Source organism: Eptatretus burgeri, chromosome 12 (assembly GCF_056783735.1).
Source record: "Eptatretus burgeri isolate ZD-2024b chromosome 12, Ebu_testis_v1, whole genome shotgun sequence".
Classification (NCBI taxonomy): domain Eukaryota; kingdom Metazoa; phylum Chordata; class Myxini; order Myxiniformes; family Myxinidae; genus Eptatretus; species Eptatretus burgeri.
The window spans coordinates 31,380,855-31,400,276 of record NC_140972.1 but is presented as its reverse complement, the minus strand read 5'-3'; the positions used below and the strand labels follow the sequence as shown (position 1 = coordinate 31,400,276).

General features: G+C 43.9%; 1 protein-coding gene across 3 annotated transcripts in view; it reads left to right on the top strand.

Moving 5' to 3' along the window:
- The window catches only part of LOC147015359 (ADAMTS-like protein 1), a 317,312-nt gene that overhangs the window by 40,976 nt on the left and 256,914 nt on the right, over positions 1-19,422 (top strand). For all 3 annotated transcript variants that reach the window (XM_085850036.1, XM_085850035.1, XM_085850033.1), the window contains exons 4-5: positions 16,249-16,385; positions 16,814-16,859. In XM_085850036.1, the coding sequence (XP_085706162.1) occupies positions 16,249-16,385; positions 16,814-16,859 (183 nt within the window). The remainder of the gene's footprint in view (positions 1-16,248; positions 16,386-16,813; positions 16,860-19,422) is intronic.

Genomic DNA, 19,422 nt, shown 5'->3' with positions numbered 1-19,422 from the left:
ATGTTCTTCCCATCCGTGTTCAGAAGAAGAACCTAATCCAGATTCCCAGCCCATTCACTGGTAGTGATCCATTGTGGGGGTGGAGGGGAGTCGGTGTGTAATACACATCCCTCCACTCGGGCCTTGTCCGCACGGTTGGGAGTTTGCACTATGAGCAGCTTCCCATTGAGAGTTGACAAAGTTCTCTTAATCCTTTGTTGTGCAGAGGCATAGCCGTTTCTCTCAGGTACTTCTCCAAATATTTTCAGCTCTTTTAGAAGCTTTGTGGGTCATTTTAAGTCACAATCCTTATCCGTGACACACGGTATACTTTATGATGCACTGATCGCCAACGTTTCCGAGGGTTACTGCACATGTGCGCCAAGCATTCTGGGGCATGCCTGGTGTCGGCTTAATGGTTAGGGTGGTGGGCTTGGAATCCTAGGGTCCTGAGTTCAAATCCCACTTGGCTGTTGAATTAATACCAGGTGTGGTTGAGTCAGCCTGTCATCCATCTGAGGTTGGCAAAATGAGTACCAGCTTGCTGGGATGATTGAGCCATTCGAGTATCCTGTGTCAGAGTGGTAATCCATCCAGGATTGTGCCCAATAGCCCAGGAGACTGCTTTGGCAGCACCGACACTCTGCACAGAGTATGGTCCTGATGGATTTGGATTCTTGGATTCTGGGGTGGAATTCTTCATTTTGAAAGTCACGTGTTGACTAAATTCCAGGGATCCGTTGAAGAATAAGACACAAGATTGGCAATTAGGTGAAAGTGGAAAACACTAAATGTGTTCATTCATGGAGGCAGGGGTGCCAGATATGATGGACAACGTGTCTCTGTGTGTGTGTGTGTGTGTGTGTGTGTGTGTGTGTGTGTGTGTGTGTGTGTGTGCGTGCGTGCGTGCGTGCGCGCGCGCGCCTGCACTCACAGCTGTTGATCATAAGCTCCGTCCCTCCAAGAGTTGGAACAACAGCTATAACTGGCTCAGATGAAGAGCAGGCTCAATTAATGTGACACATTCGATGCCCTCCTTTCGTCTCCTGTATGATAAAGAAAGACAGCCATCTTCCTTGCGGCACTGTGACTTGACTCATTGTCGAGAATGAAGAAGCATCTGAAAGCGTGAATCCAAACTCACAGGTCATCTGCAGGAGGGGGTACTGTGACATTTAGTTCGACGCCAACATCAGGCATATATGCAGGAGCTCATCTCTGAATTCCTCTTCTGCACTTGAGCTTTTTCTTATCCTTTATCAGCAGGTCAGGATGGAAGGATCAGAGAAACTCTGGAACTTCTTAGAGTCATGACTCTTTACTGACCATCCTGCACTTACTGATCTGCTATTGATTGGAGCTCAGCTGACAACCCAGAGCGACTGAGTTCAGCGGTTTCCTTGAATATACAAGTTCGAATATTTTGCCCCAGGATGTATGAAATCACGAAACAGGACGCTCTTGAGATTATTTCTTCAGGAGTAACTCCAACTCTCATGATTTTTCCAAATTTTTATGTGCTCCTTGGGGGAAAATACACTGTTTTTCCCCCGATACCTTTGAAAACACCCAAGGTTTCACAAGAATCTGGATTATCAACCACTTCGATGCACACTCCCGTCTTCACAAACTCGATGTCACCTTTATGTCCTGCATTTGATACAACGCTACAGTGGATAAATGCTCCGTAATTCACCACCTTGTGGCTGATTTCGGCCAATCATATACCTCGATTTAGGCTAATCATATCGGTTTATTATAGGACAATCACATTTGCTGCTGAAAGGCTTTTTCTCCACGAGAGAAATGTGTTGGATATACTCTGGAGCAGCGGCTCTTACTCTATCGTCCTCTTTTCTTTTGTCCAATGAAGAGTTACGTCCAAAATGTCAGCGTCTCCTTGCTTCCCGTGGCAGTTAGCGCACCTCAATCAACGTTCTGTTTTATTGCATCCATTGTGCACCCCAAAAATGATGGAAACCCAGAAACCGTGTTAACATACATTGTTTTGCAGCATAATAATCACCATCAGCTGATGGTATCGGAATAGTCATTCACCTGGCGGACCATTACACTCGACACCGAGGACATTGATGGTATGGGAATAGTCATTCACCTGGCGGACCATTACACTCGACACCGAGGACATTGATGGTATCGGAATTGTCATTCACCTGGCGGACCATTACACTCAACACCGAGGACTTTGATGGTATGGGAATAGTCATTCACCTGGCGGACCATTACACTCGACACTGAGGACACTGATGGTATGGGAATAGTCATTCACCTGGCGGACCATTACACTCGACACCGAGGACATTGATGGTATCGGAATTGTCATTCACCTGGCGGACCATTACACTCGACACTGAGGACACTGATGGTATGGGAATAGTCATTCACCTGGCGGACCATTACACTCGACACTGAGGACACTGATGGTATGGGAATAGTCATTCACCTGGCGGACCATTACACTCGACACCGAGGACATTGATGGTATCGGAATTGTCATTCACCTGGCGGACCATTACACTCGACACCGAGGACATTGATGGTATCGGAATTGTCATTCACCTGGTGGACCATTACACTCGACACTGAGGACACTGATGGTATCGGAATTGTCATTCACCTGGCGGACCATTACACTTGACACCGAGGACACTGATGGTATGGGAATAGTCATTCACCTGGCGGACCATTACACTCGACACCGAGGACACTGATGGTATCGGAATTGTCATTCACCTGGCGGACCATTACACTCGACACTGAGGACACTGAACGTATGGGAATAGTCATTCACCTGGCGGACCATTACACTCGACACCGAGGACATTGCTGGTATCGGAATTGTCATTCACCTGGCGGACCATTACACTCGACACCGAGGACATTGATGGTATTGGAATAGTCATTCACCTGGCGGACCATTACACTCAACACCGAGGACTTTGATGGTATGGGAATAGTCATTCACCTGGCGGACCATTACACTCGACACCGAGGACACTGATGGTATGGGAATAGTCATTCACCTGGCGGACCATTACACTCGACACCGAGGACATTGATGGTATGGGAATAGTCATTCACCTGGCGGACCATTACACTCGACACCGAGGACATTGATGGTATGGGAATAGTCATTCACCTGGCGGACCATTACACTCAACACCGAGGACTTTGATGGTATGGGAATAGTCATTCACCTGGCGGACCATTACACTCGACACCGAGGACATAACCGGTAGTCCGAAAACTCAATAAGGTCTTACTTGTACTCCCGTACACCCGGGCTCTGGTGGAACGTTTCGACAGTGAATGCAATGGACACTAAACCCAGTTCTCTGTGAAATCTCTGACGTCCTGCGAAATTAACAATGACAGACCTTCAGGAGAGAAATTCCCAAAGGTTGTTGTAGTATCTGCCAAATCTGCACGTCCAAACTGCAGGATGGAATTGGCTCAAACTGGGGAAGAAGAAATAAAGAATGACCAAAGTAGAGTCTTTCGCCTTTTATTGACATCGATATTGAATTGTACGTTTGATTTGCATGAGGTACATTTGAAATCTTTGAAATACACAGTGTAAGTGCATTCACCTGGTGTTATATTTCTATGAGCCATGCATTATGGGGGTTCGATAAAGGATGCACAGAATCTTCTGGGTTTCACGAATGGCAGGAAAAACACAACCTGAAACATCATCACGTGCAAATGACCTGGAACCAACTAGGCATTGAACTTAAAACCTCATTCCCCTTCCAAATTTCCTCCTCAAGTCGAGGTTGCTCACCTGTGCATACCTTCATCCCATTATACTCCCGATTTTGGAATCGTCTCCCTGTTTCCATTGGCTTGTCCTCCTTACTTCAGTCTTTCCAATGCTCGCATCCATGCGCATCCACAATCTCTTCTGTACACATGGATTCTTTCTTTCCTGGTCCTCTCCTGGCCATTGTTTTTCATTTTTGTGTTTTTCCTCCTTTCCTCCTTGTGTATGTCCATCTCTCCTTTATACCCACTGGTAGTTTGTGAACCTGCTGCCCTTTGTCGTGCAGCTCCTGCTCCTTTGTCTAAAATCAATTCCCTTGTTGGTCATACTTTTTTTTTCATTATTTATCTATTTATTTGTTTGTTTTGCCCTTGTCATTCCACTCACACAGAGTCAAAAAGCCTTTTTTCCTCATCCGCTTGTATATTCAAACTTTGTTTGATTGTTCTTTATTCAGCATATGCAAACATTTCACCATTTGTTGTTTATTCCTTTCAATGCCGCGTGTATTGGTTTGTAAAATTATGAATCGCATGACTATTGTAGCCGTCGTCATAATGTTGGAGGACACCTGTTGAGGTTGGCTTTGAGGAAGTTTGCATAACGATCTCCTTTAGAGAGCGAGAGTGCGCCCTTTCGAAAGTTGGACAGCCACAGTGCCACGAGAATAATGTCTCTGCCTGCAAATGACATGAAAAAATATCTCTCGATTTGGTGTGTGTGTGTGTGTGTGTGTGTGTGTGTGTGTGTGTGTGTGTGTGTGTGTGTGTGTGTGTGTGTGTGTGTGTGTGTGTGTGTGTGTGTGTGTGTGTGTGTGTGTGTTTAAACTGTTAAATATTTCACTGGTCAAATTCATACATGGAAGCAATCAACATACCCTGTCATTGCAAATGGATTCAGGGATGGAGAGACAACAACCATTATTCAAAGAAAGATGTCGGGATGGTGTCACATGATAATTTATTGTGACTATCCCTACCTTATTTACATACTTTTTGGTACACCATCCCTCCATCCTTTGCCATTTTTATGCCCATGGTTGTTTTTAAAAATCCGGGGGGGGGGGAAGTATTGTAATCAGCTCCGTCTGTCTGTCCGTCACGCTATCTCCAAAACAGTTATGCAGAAATTCACCAAATTTGGTAGTTATTATCACCACATGGCAAGAAGGTGGAGAGCAGTATCATTTTTGCCTCCCCCCAGGGCAACTACTAACTACCCATCAATTACAGGCACAATTTTAAATGAAACTTTGTAAATGCAATCAATATTGGGCGACACATGAAATATGTAACATTTTTTGGGGATTTGATCCCCGGTTCATGCCTCAAGAGGTTGGGTGGAACTGAAAATGTCATAATATGGGTCAAAACAGAAGTTTTTTTTTTACATTAAAAATTTGATATTGGGTCATTCCTGGTGGAACTTTTTGCCATCTTTAAACTTTCCTTTTGGTGGGGAGCGGGGGGATTTGCGATGGTGCACCATCAGCTTCACTTGAGTTTAAATGTTTGTATTGTTTTATATAGGAAGAGGAGCTGGTGTGGGGGAGGTCGGAGGTTAATTTGGTTATGTAACAGTGGCAAAGTTAGTTATACAAAATGCTGTAGTGCTGGCTAGGTGACATCAAGTGGTGTAACTTGGCCACCTGCCTTGGTATTTTTATTACCTCTGCCACCGAAGATGAATGGAGTTTATATCTTCATTCCTGTCTGTCTCTTTGACTGTCTGGTTGTGAGTGGGATATCTCAAAAAGTTTGGACGGATTTGGACAAAACTTTGTGGACAGCCTGGGTATGTGACAAGGACGAATTGATTAGATTTTGGTAAAGATCTGAATCCGGATCCGGATGCGCCAATTGTTTTTAATTCAAAGTGATTTCTCACCATTGATAAGGCCAACAACGATATATAGCATGATATTTCAAAACGTGGACTGATTTGGATGAAACCTAGTGGACATGTTATGTGTTTGACAAAGATGAATTGATTCGATTTTGGTGAGGATCCGGATCCAGATACCAGAATTTTTAAAGTGATTCTTCACAGGTGAATGATAGGACCAAAAACGATATAAAGGCCCTGTCACACCTTGACGTTTTAGCCAGCGTATGGCAAGGTCTCAAAATATATGTAAAACGCTAGCATACGCTGAACTATTGATGTTTTTTAAAAAAAATTTGGGCGTATAATAACGTGTTGGACGTATGCATAACGTATTAGTAACGTACACAGAACGTTTTAATCACATATAGATAACTTATACCAACGAATGCTGAGCGTGTTATCGGCGTTCACAACCTATGCCCAACGATAGTCTAACTTATGCATAGCATGCGGCAGCGTATCGCCGACGATCACGTGTCATAGGCTATTCATAGGCTGCGGCTCGACGATTCAAATCATGACCGCACTAGACATCGAAGTGTGAAGCCGCTGTCACACCTTAACGTTTTAGCCAGCGTATGCCGATGTATGAAAAATTTGCCGAACCAAGCTGGCACACGTCGAATACGTTATGGGTAAGTTTTGTATATGTTAATAGCACGCTGGCATACGTCGTAGTACACTGGCATACGTCGTCATATGCCGAGTACGTCGAGAAATTTTCAGCATGTTGAAAATTTCTCGACGTATGACACACATTCCGCATACGCTGGCATAAGTTGTAGGCACGTTACGCAATCGTTGACACACGTTACTTGTACGTTACTCATAAGTCGAAACACGTCGAGGTAATTGTTAGCGTCAGTGTTCCAGACTCCCTGTTTTTTTTTTTTTCTTCGGTATGACGGTGATGTTGACACTTCGATTTCTAGTGCGGTTATGATTTAAATTGTTGAGCGGCAGCCTATTAATTATATTATATTATAACCGCACTAGAAATCGAAGTGTCAACATCATCATGCCGAAAAAAGAAAAAAAAACAAAACAGGGAGTCTCGAACATTGACGCTAACCATTACATTGACGTGTTTCAACTTATGAGTAACGTACAAGTAACGTGTGTCGACGTGTGTCAACGATCGCGTAACATGCCTACAACACGTTACTCATAGGTTAGAAATAAGTTTTGGGTACGCGAAACATTACCTTGACGTGTTTCGACTTATGAGTAACTTACAAGTAACGTGTGTCGACGTGTGTCAACGATCGCTTAACGTGCCGACAACTTATGGCCAGCATTATGCGGAACGTGTGAGTCATCCGCCGGCATACGTCGAAAAATTTCAAGCATGGAAAATTTGTCTAACACCTCGGCGTACTACGACGTATGCCAGCATGCTCTTAACGTGTACAAACTTACCCATAACGTATTTGACGTGTGCCAGCGTTTTAGCCAAATTTTGCATGCGTCAGGCATACGCTGGCTAAATCGTCAAGGTGTGACAGGGCCTTAAAGCATGATATCTCAAAACGTTGCAGATGAGTAATGACTAAACTTGGTGGATGAGTTGGTTCGGTGATGAGAACAAGCCGATTAAATTTTTGTTAAGGTCTGGATTCAGATCCGGCCTATCGGTGGGATACAAAACTTAAACTGTCAAGCCTGGTGGAGGTATGCGCCCAACCGAGTGCCGTTGTAGTTCCACCTGTGATAATGTTGATTTTGCATGCTCATTCGTTAGGACAAAAATTTTGAATTCATGAGAAACACCTTCCCGGCTGCTTTAAACGGCAAATACATTCGGACAAGTTGTTGTGAAAATGCAGACAGTTTGGAACCATGTAACCAAATGAACAGCATTTAATCTGACACGGTCTGGATATTACACACAAAACGTTGTTAGGAAGTACAATGACAGATTTGTGTAGATCGAGAGGAGCTTGGCAGGTGCAGCCTGCATGCTTCCTGGAAACCAGCACGTCCTCGCCACGCTTGATGCACGAGGAGCAACGAAGTCCGAGGAACTCACGATCCGTATAGGAGTGGATGTGAAAATAATATAAAATGCACACACATTGCATACATTGGCACCTGCAGACTTCCACCGAGGTGCTTTATTGTACCTAATGCATCAAACTTGGCATGGACGAGGTCCGGTTTTTCCAAATGACGTCCAAACGGTTCGAAAAGCTGGTGATGCAATGCTCTTCCGGATGCAAATTCTCAACAAGTCCCCGTGCTATGTTTGAGTTCCAGTAAAGTTAACACTCCCAAGGAATCAAATTTCAGTTTGCGAGACTTTCATACTTCATAAATCACGAGAATGGGGTTACGGATTTATAGAGTTTCAAAGACATCATTGTAAATGTTTTTTTCAAAATCCTATTAAATTATGTGAAAACGTCATAAAATGAAATAACTTCTAAAAAAAACAACAAAAAAAAAACTATTGTTGCGTTTCCAAACCCTTGGCCAGAAGCATTGTACGTATGAGGAGGTGAAAGCTTCTCAGCCTGAAGATTACCGTACATTACTTGCCTTTAACTGTTTTCACACAATCTGTAAGTCCGTATTCTTTCTTGGCCTCTCTGCTCATCTTGGACTCCATGGGATCAGTCCACCGCAATCTCGTAAACATTGTGTCTTGTACTCTGAAACTACGGCATTTATATCCAGTCCAAAAACAAACATGGATGAACCTCGTCTCGATCATTTTCAGAATGACCTTCAGAAGGTTTTCAAGTCTGTTGGGATTTTCAGAAATAAGAATTTTGGCCGAGTTTTCAAACAGGTGTTACGCATTTTCGAGTGGTTTAGGAAAGCACCTGATCACAGAGAGACAATGCTCGACAACTTCCTCCAGGATCAGGTCATCTTGCCCTCGGTGCAGTCTCTCTCTCTCTCTCTCTCTCTCTCTCTCTCTCTCTCTCTCTCTCTCTCTCTCTCTCTCTCTCTCTCTCTCTCTCTCTCTCTCTCTCTCTCTCTCTCTCTCTCTCTCTCTCTCTCTCTCTCTCTCTCTCTCTCTCTCTCTCTCTCTCTCTCTCTCTCTCTCTCTCTCTCTCTCTCTCTCTCTCTCTCTCTCTCTCTCTCTCTCTCTCTCTCTCTCTCTCTCTCTCTCTCTCTCTCTCTCTCTCTCTCTCTCTCTCTCTCTCTCTCTCTCTCTCTCTCTCTCTCTCTCTCTCTCTCTCTCTCTCTCTCTCTCTCTCTCTCTCTCTCTCTCTCTCTCTCTCTCTCTCTCTCTCTCTCTCTCTCTCTCTCTCTCTCTCTCTCTCTCTCTCTCTCTCTCTCTCTCTCTCTCTCTCTCTCTCTCTCTCTCTCTCTCTCTCTCTCTCTCTCTCTCTCTCTCTCTCTCTCTCTCTCTCTCTCTCTCTCTCTCTCTCTCTCTCTCTCTCTCTCTCTCTCTCTCTCTCTCTCTCTCTCTCTCTCTCTCTCTCTCTCTCTCTCTCTCTCTCTCTCTCTCTCTCTCTCTCTCTCTCTCTCTCTCTCTCTCTCTCTCTCTCTCTCTCTCTCTCTCTCTCTCTCTCTCTCTCTCTCTCTCTCTCTCTCTCTCTCTCTCTCTCTCTCTCTCTCTCTCTCTCTCTCTCTCTCTCTCTCTCTCTCTCTCTCTCTCTCTCTCTCTCTCTCTCTCTCTCTCTCTCTCTCTCTCTCTCTCTCTCTCTCTCTCTCTCTCTCTCTCTCTCTCTCTCTCTCTCTCTCTCTCTCTCTCTCTCTCTCTCTCTCTCTCTCTCTCTCTCTCTCTCTCTCTCTCTCTCTCTCTCTCTCTCTCTCTCTCTCTCTCTCTCTCTCTCTCTCTCTCTCTCTCTCTCTCTCTCTCTCTCTCTCTCTCTCTCTCTCTCTCTCTCTCTCTCTCTCTCTCTCTCTCTCTCTCTCTCTCTCTCTCTCTCTCTCTCTCTCTCTCTCTCTCTCTCTCTCTCTCTCTCTCTCTCTCTCTCTCTCTCTCTCTCTCTCTCTCTCTCTCTCTCTCTCTCTCTCTCTCTCTCTCTCTCTCTCTCTCTCTCTCTCTCTCTCTCTCTCTCTCTCTCTCTCTCTCTCTCTCTCTCTCTCTCTCTCTCTCTCTCTCTCTCTCTCTCTCTCTCTCTCTCTCTCTCTCTCTCTCTCTCTCTCTCTCTCTCTCTCTCTCTCTCTCTCTCTCTCTCTCTCTCTCTCTCTCTCTCTCTCTCTCTCTCTCTCTCTCTCTCTCTCTCTCTCTCTCTCTCTCTCTCTCTCTCTCTCTCTCTCTCTCTCTCTCTCTCTCTCTCTCTCTCTCTCTCTCTCTCTCTCTCCACATTTTCACTTGGTATTGACTCTTCATCGTCACCCCCAAAGAATTCTGATGATTTTGAAAGGCAAAATGACAAAAAAGAAACAAACGATGGCGTTTGTGTTGAGACTCTCAGCTCCTTTGGCTCTATCGTTTCACCGATGTTTCTTCAAAAAGCATACGATATGGAGAATTGCCATAAGAGTGGCACTGAAGAAACATTTCGGCAAATTTGAATGGCGCCGGCATGCTGAATTGTCAGGAGTTTTCATTTGATACAACCCAATAAGTTGGCTGTTGCAACCGTTTCCATGATGTGCTGTCAACCGGGTGGAGTGTGTGAGCTTGGAGATGACTTAGCATGGGATAAAGACATCAGCTTCCAATTGAATTTGAATGGCTTCCATGGAATGTTGCACGTGCAGCAGTGTCTGTTTGGGAAACCTCATGTATCTTGCGAACAGCGTGCTGGCCTTGCATCTGGGAAATTGTCGTGTTGTCGATGCATCTGTCTGTCTCCAGATTCGCAATAAATCTTGTCAGGACACTGAACATATGGTCTGCGAACACAGTGGTGAAAAACTAACTTAATTTCCATTAGTTTGGTGAAAATTTCAATTGCAGCTCTCATCAAAAGGCTCATGACCTTCTCTTATACCTTGAACGTCCAGCAACACCTCCGTCAGTCCATCGTCCATATTCCATGTCAATACTTGGGTGGTAGTGGAGAACATTCATTCAACACGTTCCATGTGTTAGTCTTTCTGATCGTGAAGCTCAGAGTTGCATCAGAGTTGACAACAAGATCAAGAAGCTTCATATCTTCTCCCTCTTGGGTGAAAATTTTCCTGGCAAATTGTATTGGCAGTCGTTGGCTCACCTCGGTGTTGTCTGACCATGGGTTTGGTTCCTGATTTAATTGTTTTTGACGAAAAATATTGTCTGATGCATTGTCGGCAGACTGTTTGCTGCATTGTGAGGTTAGCCTACCTGGGCATATGTTAGACCAGCTGTACCACCTTCTATGTCGGCGTTAAACATCCAAAAGTGTCTTTGGCCAGTACCATGGATAAATTTACAACTTGTGGAGGAGCATTTTGATTTACTTCTGGATATGGAATTGTCTAATAAGTACAAGCGGTTTTGCAGAGAGACTTTCGTAAATGTTCTATCTCTGTGGGTATATAAATCGGAAACAGAGTAGAAGGTCGATGGGTAATGGAAGAACAAAAGTCACTGTAGAGTTGCTTTGTTGCGTTCCATGTTGTGGCGGGGTTTGAATTCCAGATTTTTGCCTTATCTTGGCAATAAACTCAAGTTTACAAGTCACTCACCTGCGAGTGTAGATTAATCAGTCAATAACTTTGGCATATTGGGGGTATGGCAAGGGGAGGGGGGGGGTGGGGTGGAGAGAAGCAGTCTTGTGACAATAACCAAGAACATTTGAGTAGATCTTCAATGAATACCTTTTGTTTAAGTTGGAGTCCAGTCCAGCTGTGAAGTGCACCTTGCGTTGGCCCGTGCATTCTGTTTGGTTTAACACGCTTGTCGTACACTGATATGGTGGTTATGATTGTGTTTTTCTCTGAGGTGTTCCTATACACATTTGGTGATTTTAATGACATACCTCCATGTGATCTCTTCATAAGTAAAGTGGTCTACACCCGAAAATCCAACTTTTCAGAAAGAGTTATCCAAAGTTCAGGTTCCCATTTAGAATCTCATTCCATTCCTATTGGACAAAGACCAATATCAGCTTCATACATTGTGTGCAGAACTGTGATTAACACTTAAGGTGGAGCGACCTTCCACATGCTGGGTGTTGGCTTAATGGTTCGGGTGGTGGGCTTGGGATCCTAGTATCCTGAGTTCAAATCCCGCTCATCTGTTGAATTGATACCAGGTGGGGTTAACTCGGCCTGTCATCCTTCCAAGGTTGGCAAAATGAGTGCCAGCTTGCTGGTATATTGTGTCGGAGTGGCGACCCGTCCATTATTGTGCCCAATAGCCAAGGAGACTGCTTAGGTAGCACCAACACTCTGCACAGAGTATGGTCCCAATGGATGGATGGATGGACCTTCCACGATTACTTTAGTGCACTTGACGCAATTTGACCACGGATGTCGGTGTCCCAGTTTACCATTTAAGGACTCGTGTGGTTGGTTGTCCGATGCCCACATGATGGCCTTGATGATGTTCCTCCATATGGGTGGCCAAATGGTGGTGATGAACACTTGCTGTCATATGGTTATCCTCTACCCATACGGCCATATGGTGGTTGTATGATATCCAGACAGTGGTTCCATGCAATTGTTTATACATATTTGGTGGCTTTGATGATATACCTCCATGTCGTTGTCCCATACCTACAGTATACGGTGGCTTTGGATTTAATGTGCCTCCACATGGTTGTCCCTCATCCAAATGATGGCTTCAATGTGCCTCCACATGATCGTTTCTAAGCTTGCATACAGTTGTCCGACACGCACATGGTGGCTTTGATGTGCCTCCGTGCGGTTGTCTAATATTGCGATATAATTCCACAGACCACCAGTTCTTGACTCAGCATTCCACCTCCTCCCATCCCATCTCCCCCTCCACCCCACACACCCACTCTTCTACTGCTGAGTGAAGTGTTATTTTTCTCTAACTTTCTGGCCAAGAAAATATTCCACTGGCTTGAACCAAGGAATAGCAACCATGTTGATTTAAATCTGGCCCAGATTATCTGTAAGAAAATGTGATTAAAAAGGTAACACGCGAGACTGAATTCTGACAAAGGTAAACAACCCGCGGCGTTATCCATTTTGCTCACCTTTCCTTGGAGGTTGGAAACTGCTGGTTTGTGAATAGTTTGCATTTGAAAAGCGCTTTTCTTAAAATAACACTCAATATAACGAGTGTGTTGACCACGCGAACATTGCATTTTCAACTGTATCGCTATTTTAACATTCCTTGAACCGACCTTCATTGCTGTAAATGCACCAAACAAGTTTCCTTATCCTGTGGTTTGTTTTTCGGAAACTTTTCACGAGTCCAGAGCTAAATCTCATCGGTTCAGTTACACAATGATATATCTTACAAAACGGTTCAGCAAAACTACAAAGGAACACGATGAGAGATGCCGTAGGATCGCACGCAATACCATTCCTGCTTGGAACTCCTGTATCCTCGATATCCCAGAGGTATTTCAGTTCAACATTCCATGCCCTGATCTGCGATGATGCATATAACCTGTACATGGATCCAGTTTGGAGATTACTCATTTTCTCTGTTATACGTGCGAAACTTGATTTGATTTTTTTTAAGGCGCAGAAGTGATTTGAGTGATTTGAAAAGTTAATTATGATCAATGGATGACCTTCTCTGACATTCTTTAACGAGGGAAGAATAAAGTCATCCTATTTAGAGTTGTGTTGCAATGTGCTTGCTCAGCCGTCCTGTTCATCCCTTTTCCATGTTTTTATGTTGAGATGTTTTCGAAGCCAACCTTTCGTTGTGAAAATTTACAAAAATTCTACACCAATAACGGGTGAATGTTCATGAAAAAGTCATGATTCATGTGGTTTATTGTGGTCTTTGTCGACCTGCTACCTCCACTCATCATCGTGTCATCGGACATCGCTTGCTGAGATCAACCAATTTGTTTATTCAATATGTCCCTGGTTCTGCAGATTCACTTTGATCCGACATAATGGTGTGTGCAGAGAGAGGAAGCACGCTTACATTTGAGCTGTCTAACTTGGGTTTGATTCCTGACCCGACTATTAAGTTGTTGGATTAGTGCTTCGAAGGCGAGGCCTTCCAACAAAGTGTCACTACCCTCGGATGGATGTTAAGCCATGTTTTCCCTCTGCAAGCATTAGTTGGGAGACATGAAAGATCCATGCAGTGTATTTCACGAAGAGTTGGCGAGTTACCTCCGGCACACTACAAATTAAATATGTCCACCCGAACCAGTTTCAGTCAAGCGTCAGGCCTGGCCACCTGGTTCATTAATTACTTGGACCAAACAGCATGCTCAGCTAACCTCACAAGGTAGAATTAAGCAGGGCCGTTAAAGTAGTCGCAGTAGTCGTAACGGTAGCTTGCTATTTCACTTCCTGGCCGAAAACCTAATTTCTCAATTTGGGAAATCGCGCACCGCATCAATGGTGCTGTGAATCGCGTCATCCATCAACAGGAAATTGTCTTTAAGTTGTATTCACATAATTATTGCAAGTAGTGTGTGTTGGAAACATTGGGCACACAATTTCAGATGTTCTGGGGGACCAGGCATTTAGCGAAGCACAAATTTTTTGGTCTGTTGCCACCAATTAGACTATCCACCGCCATTAGACAGCAACAAAGCAATGCTAAAACAAGCACTTTGTACCTTTGTTGATGGAATCTGTTATTATCAAGCCAATCTTTGCTTACATTTTTCTTCATTAGTCACAACTGTATCTCTACCTTCCCATCTACTTACGAACAAAAAAATCACCCGAACAAGATGATTGACCGATGTTCCTGTTCCTGCCCTATCAGGTACTTGGCGCATGATTAAAATGTGCCGATGGTTTGGACAAGGTGCCCAATTGAGCCTCATTACTTTATAATATTGAAACACTGTTGTATTCATCGAAAACAAAATCCGTGCTATTCTGCAAACAAGAACCGTAGATGTTGTGGGATACAGGATAAGGATTTGACATACCTCTTGCTTTGTCCTGGCCGGGCTGCACCGAGCAGCACCTGCGGAGCAAGTTTGGCTCGATTCGGGGCTCTCAGCTCAGCGAGATCTCCCCGCGTGGCTGCACGAGGCACCTTGTAGTTGGAGGGATACTCATTCGAACTTTCCCAGACATTCTTGGCTTCACAAAATGATTGACTTTGCAGAGTCCTGGGCATGCTGCACCGTTTTTGTTTTCTTCTGATGCGAGCAAGCCAAGAAAGGCTCGTAGATCTGCCTTTGGCTCAACCACATTGCATCTTCTTTCTAGGATTCACCTTAATCACCCTCTATAGCCCATTGTAATCATCATGTCTCAGAGGTGTAGGATGAGATATGCGAGAAAAGTTTTGCTTTTGAATCTTTAACTATTTCCTCAATCCTGAAGAACAGTGATCGTCAAAGTCCATGTTGTTATATTGTTTGTTGCGTCACCTGTCTGTTGATCTCCTTGCTCAGTTTCCCCCCCCCCCTCCTTGTCTGCCTGTTCCCCTGTTTGTTATTGGGGTGGCTCTTTTATGAAAGAAGAAAAGATCACCGGAAAAGACATCTTCATAATATGAGGGTAGTTCAAAGATGACTTGAACTTTTGTTTGTACATGGCATTGTAATCAAGTGATGTCTGAAACTGATCTTTTTGAGCGAGATTATCTTTATGGTTTCGGTAACTGAAACCCATGATCACGTGTTTCCTGCTTCAATGCATGTGATGAAAAATCAACATGGTGGCAAGTAAATAACATCGAGGGTGGGACAGGAAATAGTTCTGAAATTTCTGGTAAACTAAACCATCAGGCTTGTTCAAATTTACAAATTAATGGCTGCCTCAACAGTGAGGAATGCCTGCGAAGTGCATCGATATGAAAGAGGATCTTGAGGGGTGGGGGTGGAAGCAAGCAGTTGATGAACTAAGCGAGGACGAATCCAGCTCGGCTACATAAACGATCAAAATGATTCGACATTGAAGACATTTCGAATGCTTCCAGGCAGATGGGATAAGTTTGTCCAAAGTTGAGGCGTACCTTTAAAAAGGGGTCCATGTATAATTTTTCTAATAGACGTACGAGCTCAGTTTTGACTATGAACGGAAGTCCGCATTAATTTTGAAGGTCCCTCATAATCTGGGATTTATACTGATGAAGGTGTAAAGAAAACTCCCAGTGACATCAGCACCTCTTTATCGTTTTGCTACTGAGTAATTGCTCAGCAAACACGAGGCATCCCTCGAGTCTCCTTTTCTGTTCGTTTGACGTGTTTTTTTTTTTTTGACCTTTCAGTGGTGGTGTAAAAAAAAAAAAGGTGCAGTTTTCCTTTCTGGGAGGAATTAAAGCATAAATTCCTGCACAGGTATGAGGGAATCTAAAAGGCAATCCTATGTTCGAACTACTTGGCAACCTGTGCTAGCATCTGAATATTTTTTCTCCCTAGAATGAGGAAGGGTCCTTGAAGTGTTTGTAGACCAAGAGTTGAGTGAAATTCAAACCATCTCCCCCACATACATCGTCCTCTCCTCACCTTTTACGAAGAAAGCCCCCCCCCTCTCTTTCTCTTCCAATCCTCTTCTCATGTACTCTACTCCAAGCTCCCTACTCCACCACACATTGTCTTAACTTTACCGCCCCCTGCTGTGGTTGCTCCTTCCTCCAGGTCACACAAGCGGTGGAGAGAGACCCACTGGAGGAACATCAGGAGGCTGCGTGGGAGGCCTGGGGTACGTGGAGCGAGTGCTCTCGGACTTGCGGAGGTGGAGCTTCGTACTCCCTGCGGCGTTGTCGTCCTCGAAGGTGAGTTGTGCGTTTGCCTGCTGTGCACGAGCCGCGCCCGCCATCGTCATTACCATCAATCTTCAGGTTGCCGAGGAATACGCTTGGCTCTGAGGACCATCTAATGTCACTTTGCTTTGGCAGAAGGAAAGGGCTGTTATTTATTATCTGGCAGTACTGTGTTTGGAGCATGATTGATGAAAGTTATCAGTTTATAGTTTTTAGAATTTACTTCTGAACAAAGGAAGCCTTCAGATGAGTCTTTCTTTTTGGCCTAGATGGTGCAGGTTGTTTAAGAGTTTTCCTTTTTAATTAGATCCCATCTGTCAGCCTTTTGTAAACCGGCCCACAAACCGAGTCAGAGTTCATGTAAATAACATTAGTTTTTCAATTAAAATCATCGGCGTTGTTTTTTCTCATGATGTATTTATTATCTTTCATGTTTGCAGCAACTGCAGAGGCAGGAACATTCGCTACCGCTCATGCAGCACGGAGGTAAGTCCACACAAGGGGGCTTGGGTTTTATTTAATTATTTTACCACACTGAAAGGACCACTGTTGAGCTCGTGTTCATGTGGCTTGTGTCATGGAAAGTTGAATAACTATTTTGTGATTATTACAAGGTACCTATGGTGTGATTGATAATAACGACCTTGTCTCTAATAATAATAATAATAACAATAATAATAATAATAATAATGGATTTTCATGATGCCATTGAACCTGTTCCATCACCCTTGAGAATGTAAAATGGAACAACGTGACGAGAGTTTACATACCTCGGTAGCAGCGTACAAACAGATAGAGACTGGTTTTCATACAATAAAATGAGAATTGCAAAAGCAAGTTGTGCATTTGAAAAGTTGAGGACTGTGTGGACTACTGAACATCAAGTGATTCAATCATACGTCAAATAAAGAAGTCCTGGAAAAATTGAACATGCAACCACTGACCACCATTGTGAAAAAGAGGAGATGGACGTGTCTGAGGCACGTCCTCAGACATGTCTGATGAGCATGATAATACCAAAAGAAGCATGGAAATGAACCCCAATGGGGGAATGTAAGAAAGGCAGATTCAAGGGTACTTTCAAATGAACCTTTTCAAACGAGGCAGAATACTTTGCACTTTCGGTGGAAGATTTTGGAAAAGCTGGCCGACGACAGAGATAAATGGCGTCGTCTTGTTTCTGCCTTATGTGCCGAGCAGCACAGGGATAATAATAATAATAATAATAATAATAATAATAATAATAATAATAATAATAAAGAAATAAACAAATTATCATGGGGTGATGCAAGAATCGTGGAAAACTTTACGGACCTCTGCCGATTAGTGAGATTCTATTTTCTCCCTCAAAGTTAGTAATCTCAAGGGACATCGTCATGTTAATATTGCTGTTAAATATCAAACTAAACTGGAACGTCACTCGACAGAGTACGTACCTCTGCCAGGCTGAACAGTTTACATTTTGTATCCTACTGAAAGGCCGGATCTGCATCCGGAACCAAAATCGAATCTTCTTGTTCTTGTCGCCTACCCAACTCATCCACCTCGTGTGGTCATAACTCACCCATAACGTTTTGAGATGATATGCAAGATATCGTTTTTGGCCTCATCTCTCATTGGTGAAGAATCACATATAGGATTCTAATATCTGAATATGGATCCAGATCCTCACCAAAATCTAATCAATTTGTCCTTGTCATGCACCCAACCTGCCCACCAAATGTCATACAAATCCGTGAACAATTTTTTGAGATATCCTGTTTGTGAGTGCGTACATTACTCTTTCATGGCCGAACCTGAACCCCAGCACCGAGAGCCCCAGATTTTGGCTGTAGGTATTTCAGAATTTGTGAAAGGTTTTTAAGCTATCCCACACCCACAAGGAAATTCTCTGTATGTACGTTTGTGAATGTATTCTCTGTATGTAGCTACCCCACAATTCAGGTAATGAGCACAACACCCCCCCCACCACCCTCCACCCACACCCACAAGGCAATTCTCTGTATGTACATGTGTGCATGTCTGAAAATCGTAGAAGAAATAAAAACGGCCAGCCCAATCTCCACCGAGTTTTGCAAACGTGCTCAGGGTACACAAGGTCAGGTCATGGGCATAAAAAAATATTGTTTTGAGACTGATCACTCAATGGTGACCAAAATTTCATCAAAATCCATCAAAAAACCTTTTGAGATATCCTGCTAACAGACAGACAGACAGATGGGTGAAAACCTAACCTCCGTCTACCGTCGGTGACAGAGGTAATAGCGGATGCTATGCTGAGCACTCAGCATTATTTCTGCATATATATTTATGGTTTTGGGGGACAGAGGCTATCTCGAAGGGGTCTTTCGGTCCCACTCCCTGATCTCTGAGCCTGAAGCCGACAAGCCACGGATAACTCCTTGGCCAGGTGGGTTGCGAAGCAACAGCGGATGCTGGTTGAAGCCACCAAACCTAGTGGGTCCTCACTCTTAATTATCGTGCTACCTACTCGTGGTTTGGTTACCTTAACTAGGGAACCGTGCTCTCGACTCCACACTGTCTACTTGTTATGTATGGCCGAGCAAAACCATGGGTGGGAGTCTGCTATCTGTTGGAGCAAATTAATGGGGTAAAATCTCCTGTCTATCTATTATGTACACCGTATATCGAACCAACGAAGAAAAGGACAACTGGGCAGGTTTGAAAGCACAGTTTATGAAATGAAAGCATGTATTGACAATTAAATATTAATGAGGCACATGCTATAGATACAATAATTACAAGCCACGTATTTACAGGCATATTCAAAACAAGCACATACAATGATCAAAGGCACTGATAAATAGTAATTTCCCTGAGCACGTAAGTTCCCTTTATACAATCTTCATTATCGAGGAACGCACAACACTGGAGTGCTGCAATCAGACCGTGATACGCAGACAGGAAGAAGAAGATGAGAGGAAGAGCAGAGTGTGGTTGCGGCTCCTCACTTACTCCACACAAGCAGACAGGCTTGTGTTGGTCAAAATTGCAGGAAAGGGAAGGGAAAGGGAGGAGGAGAAATATG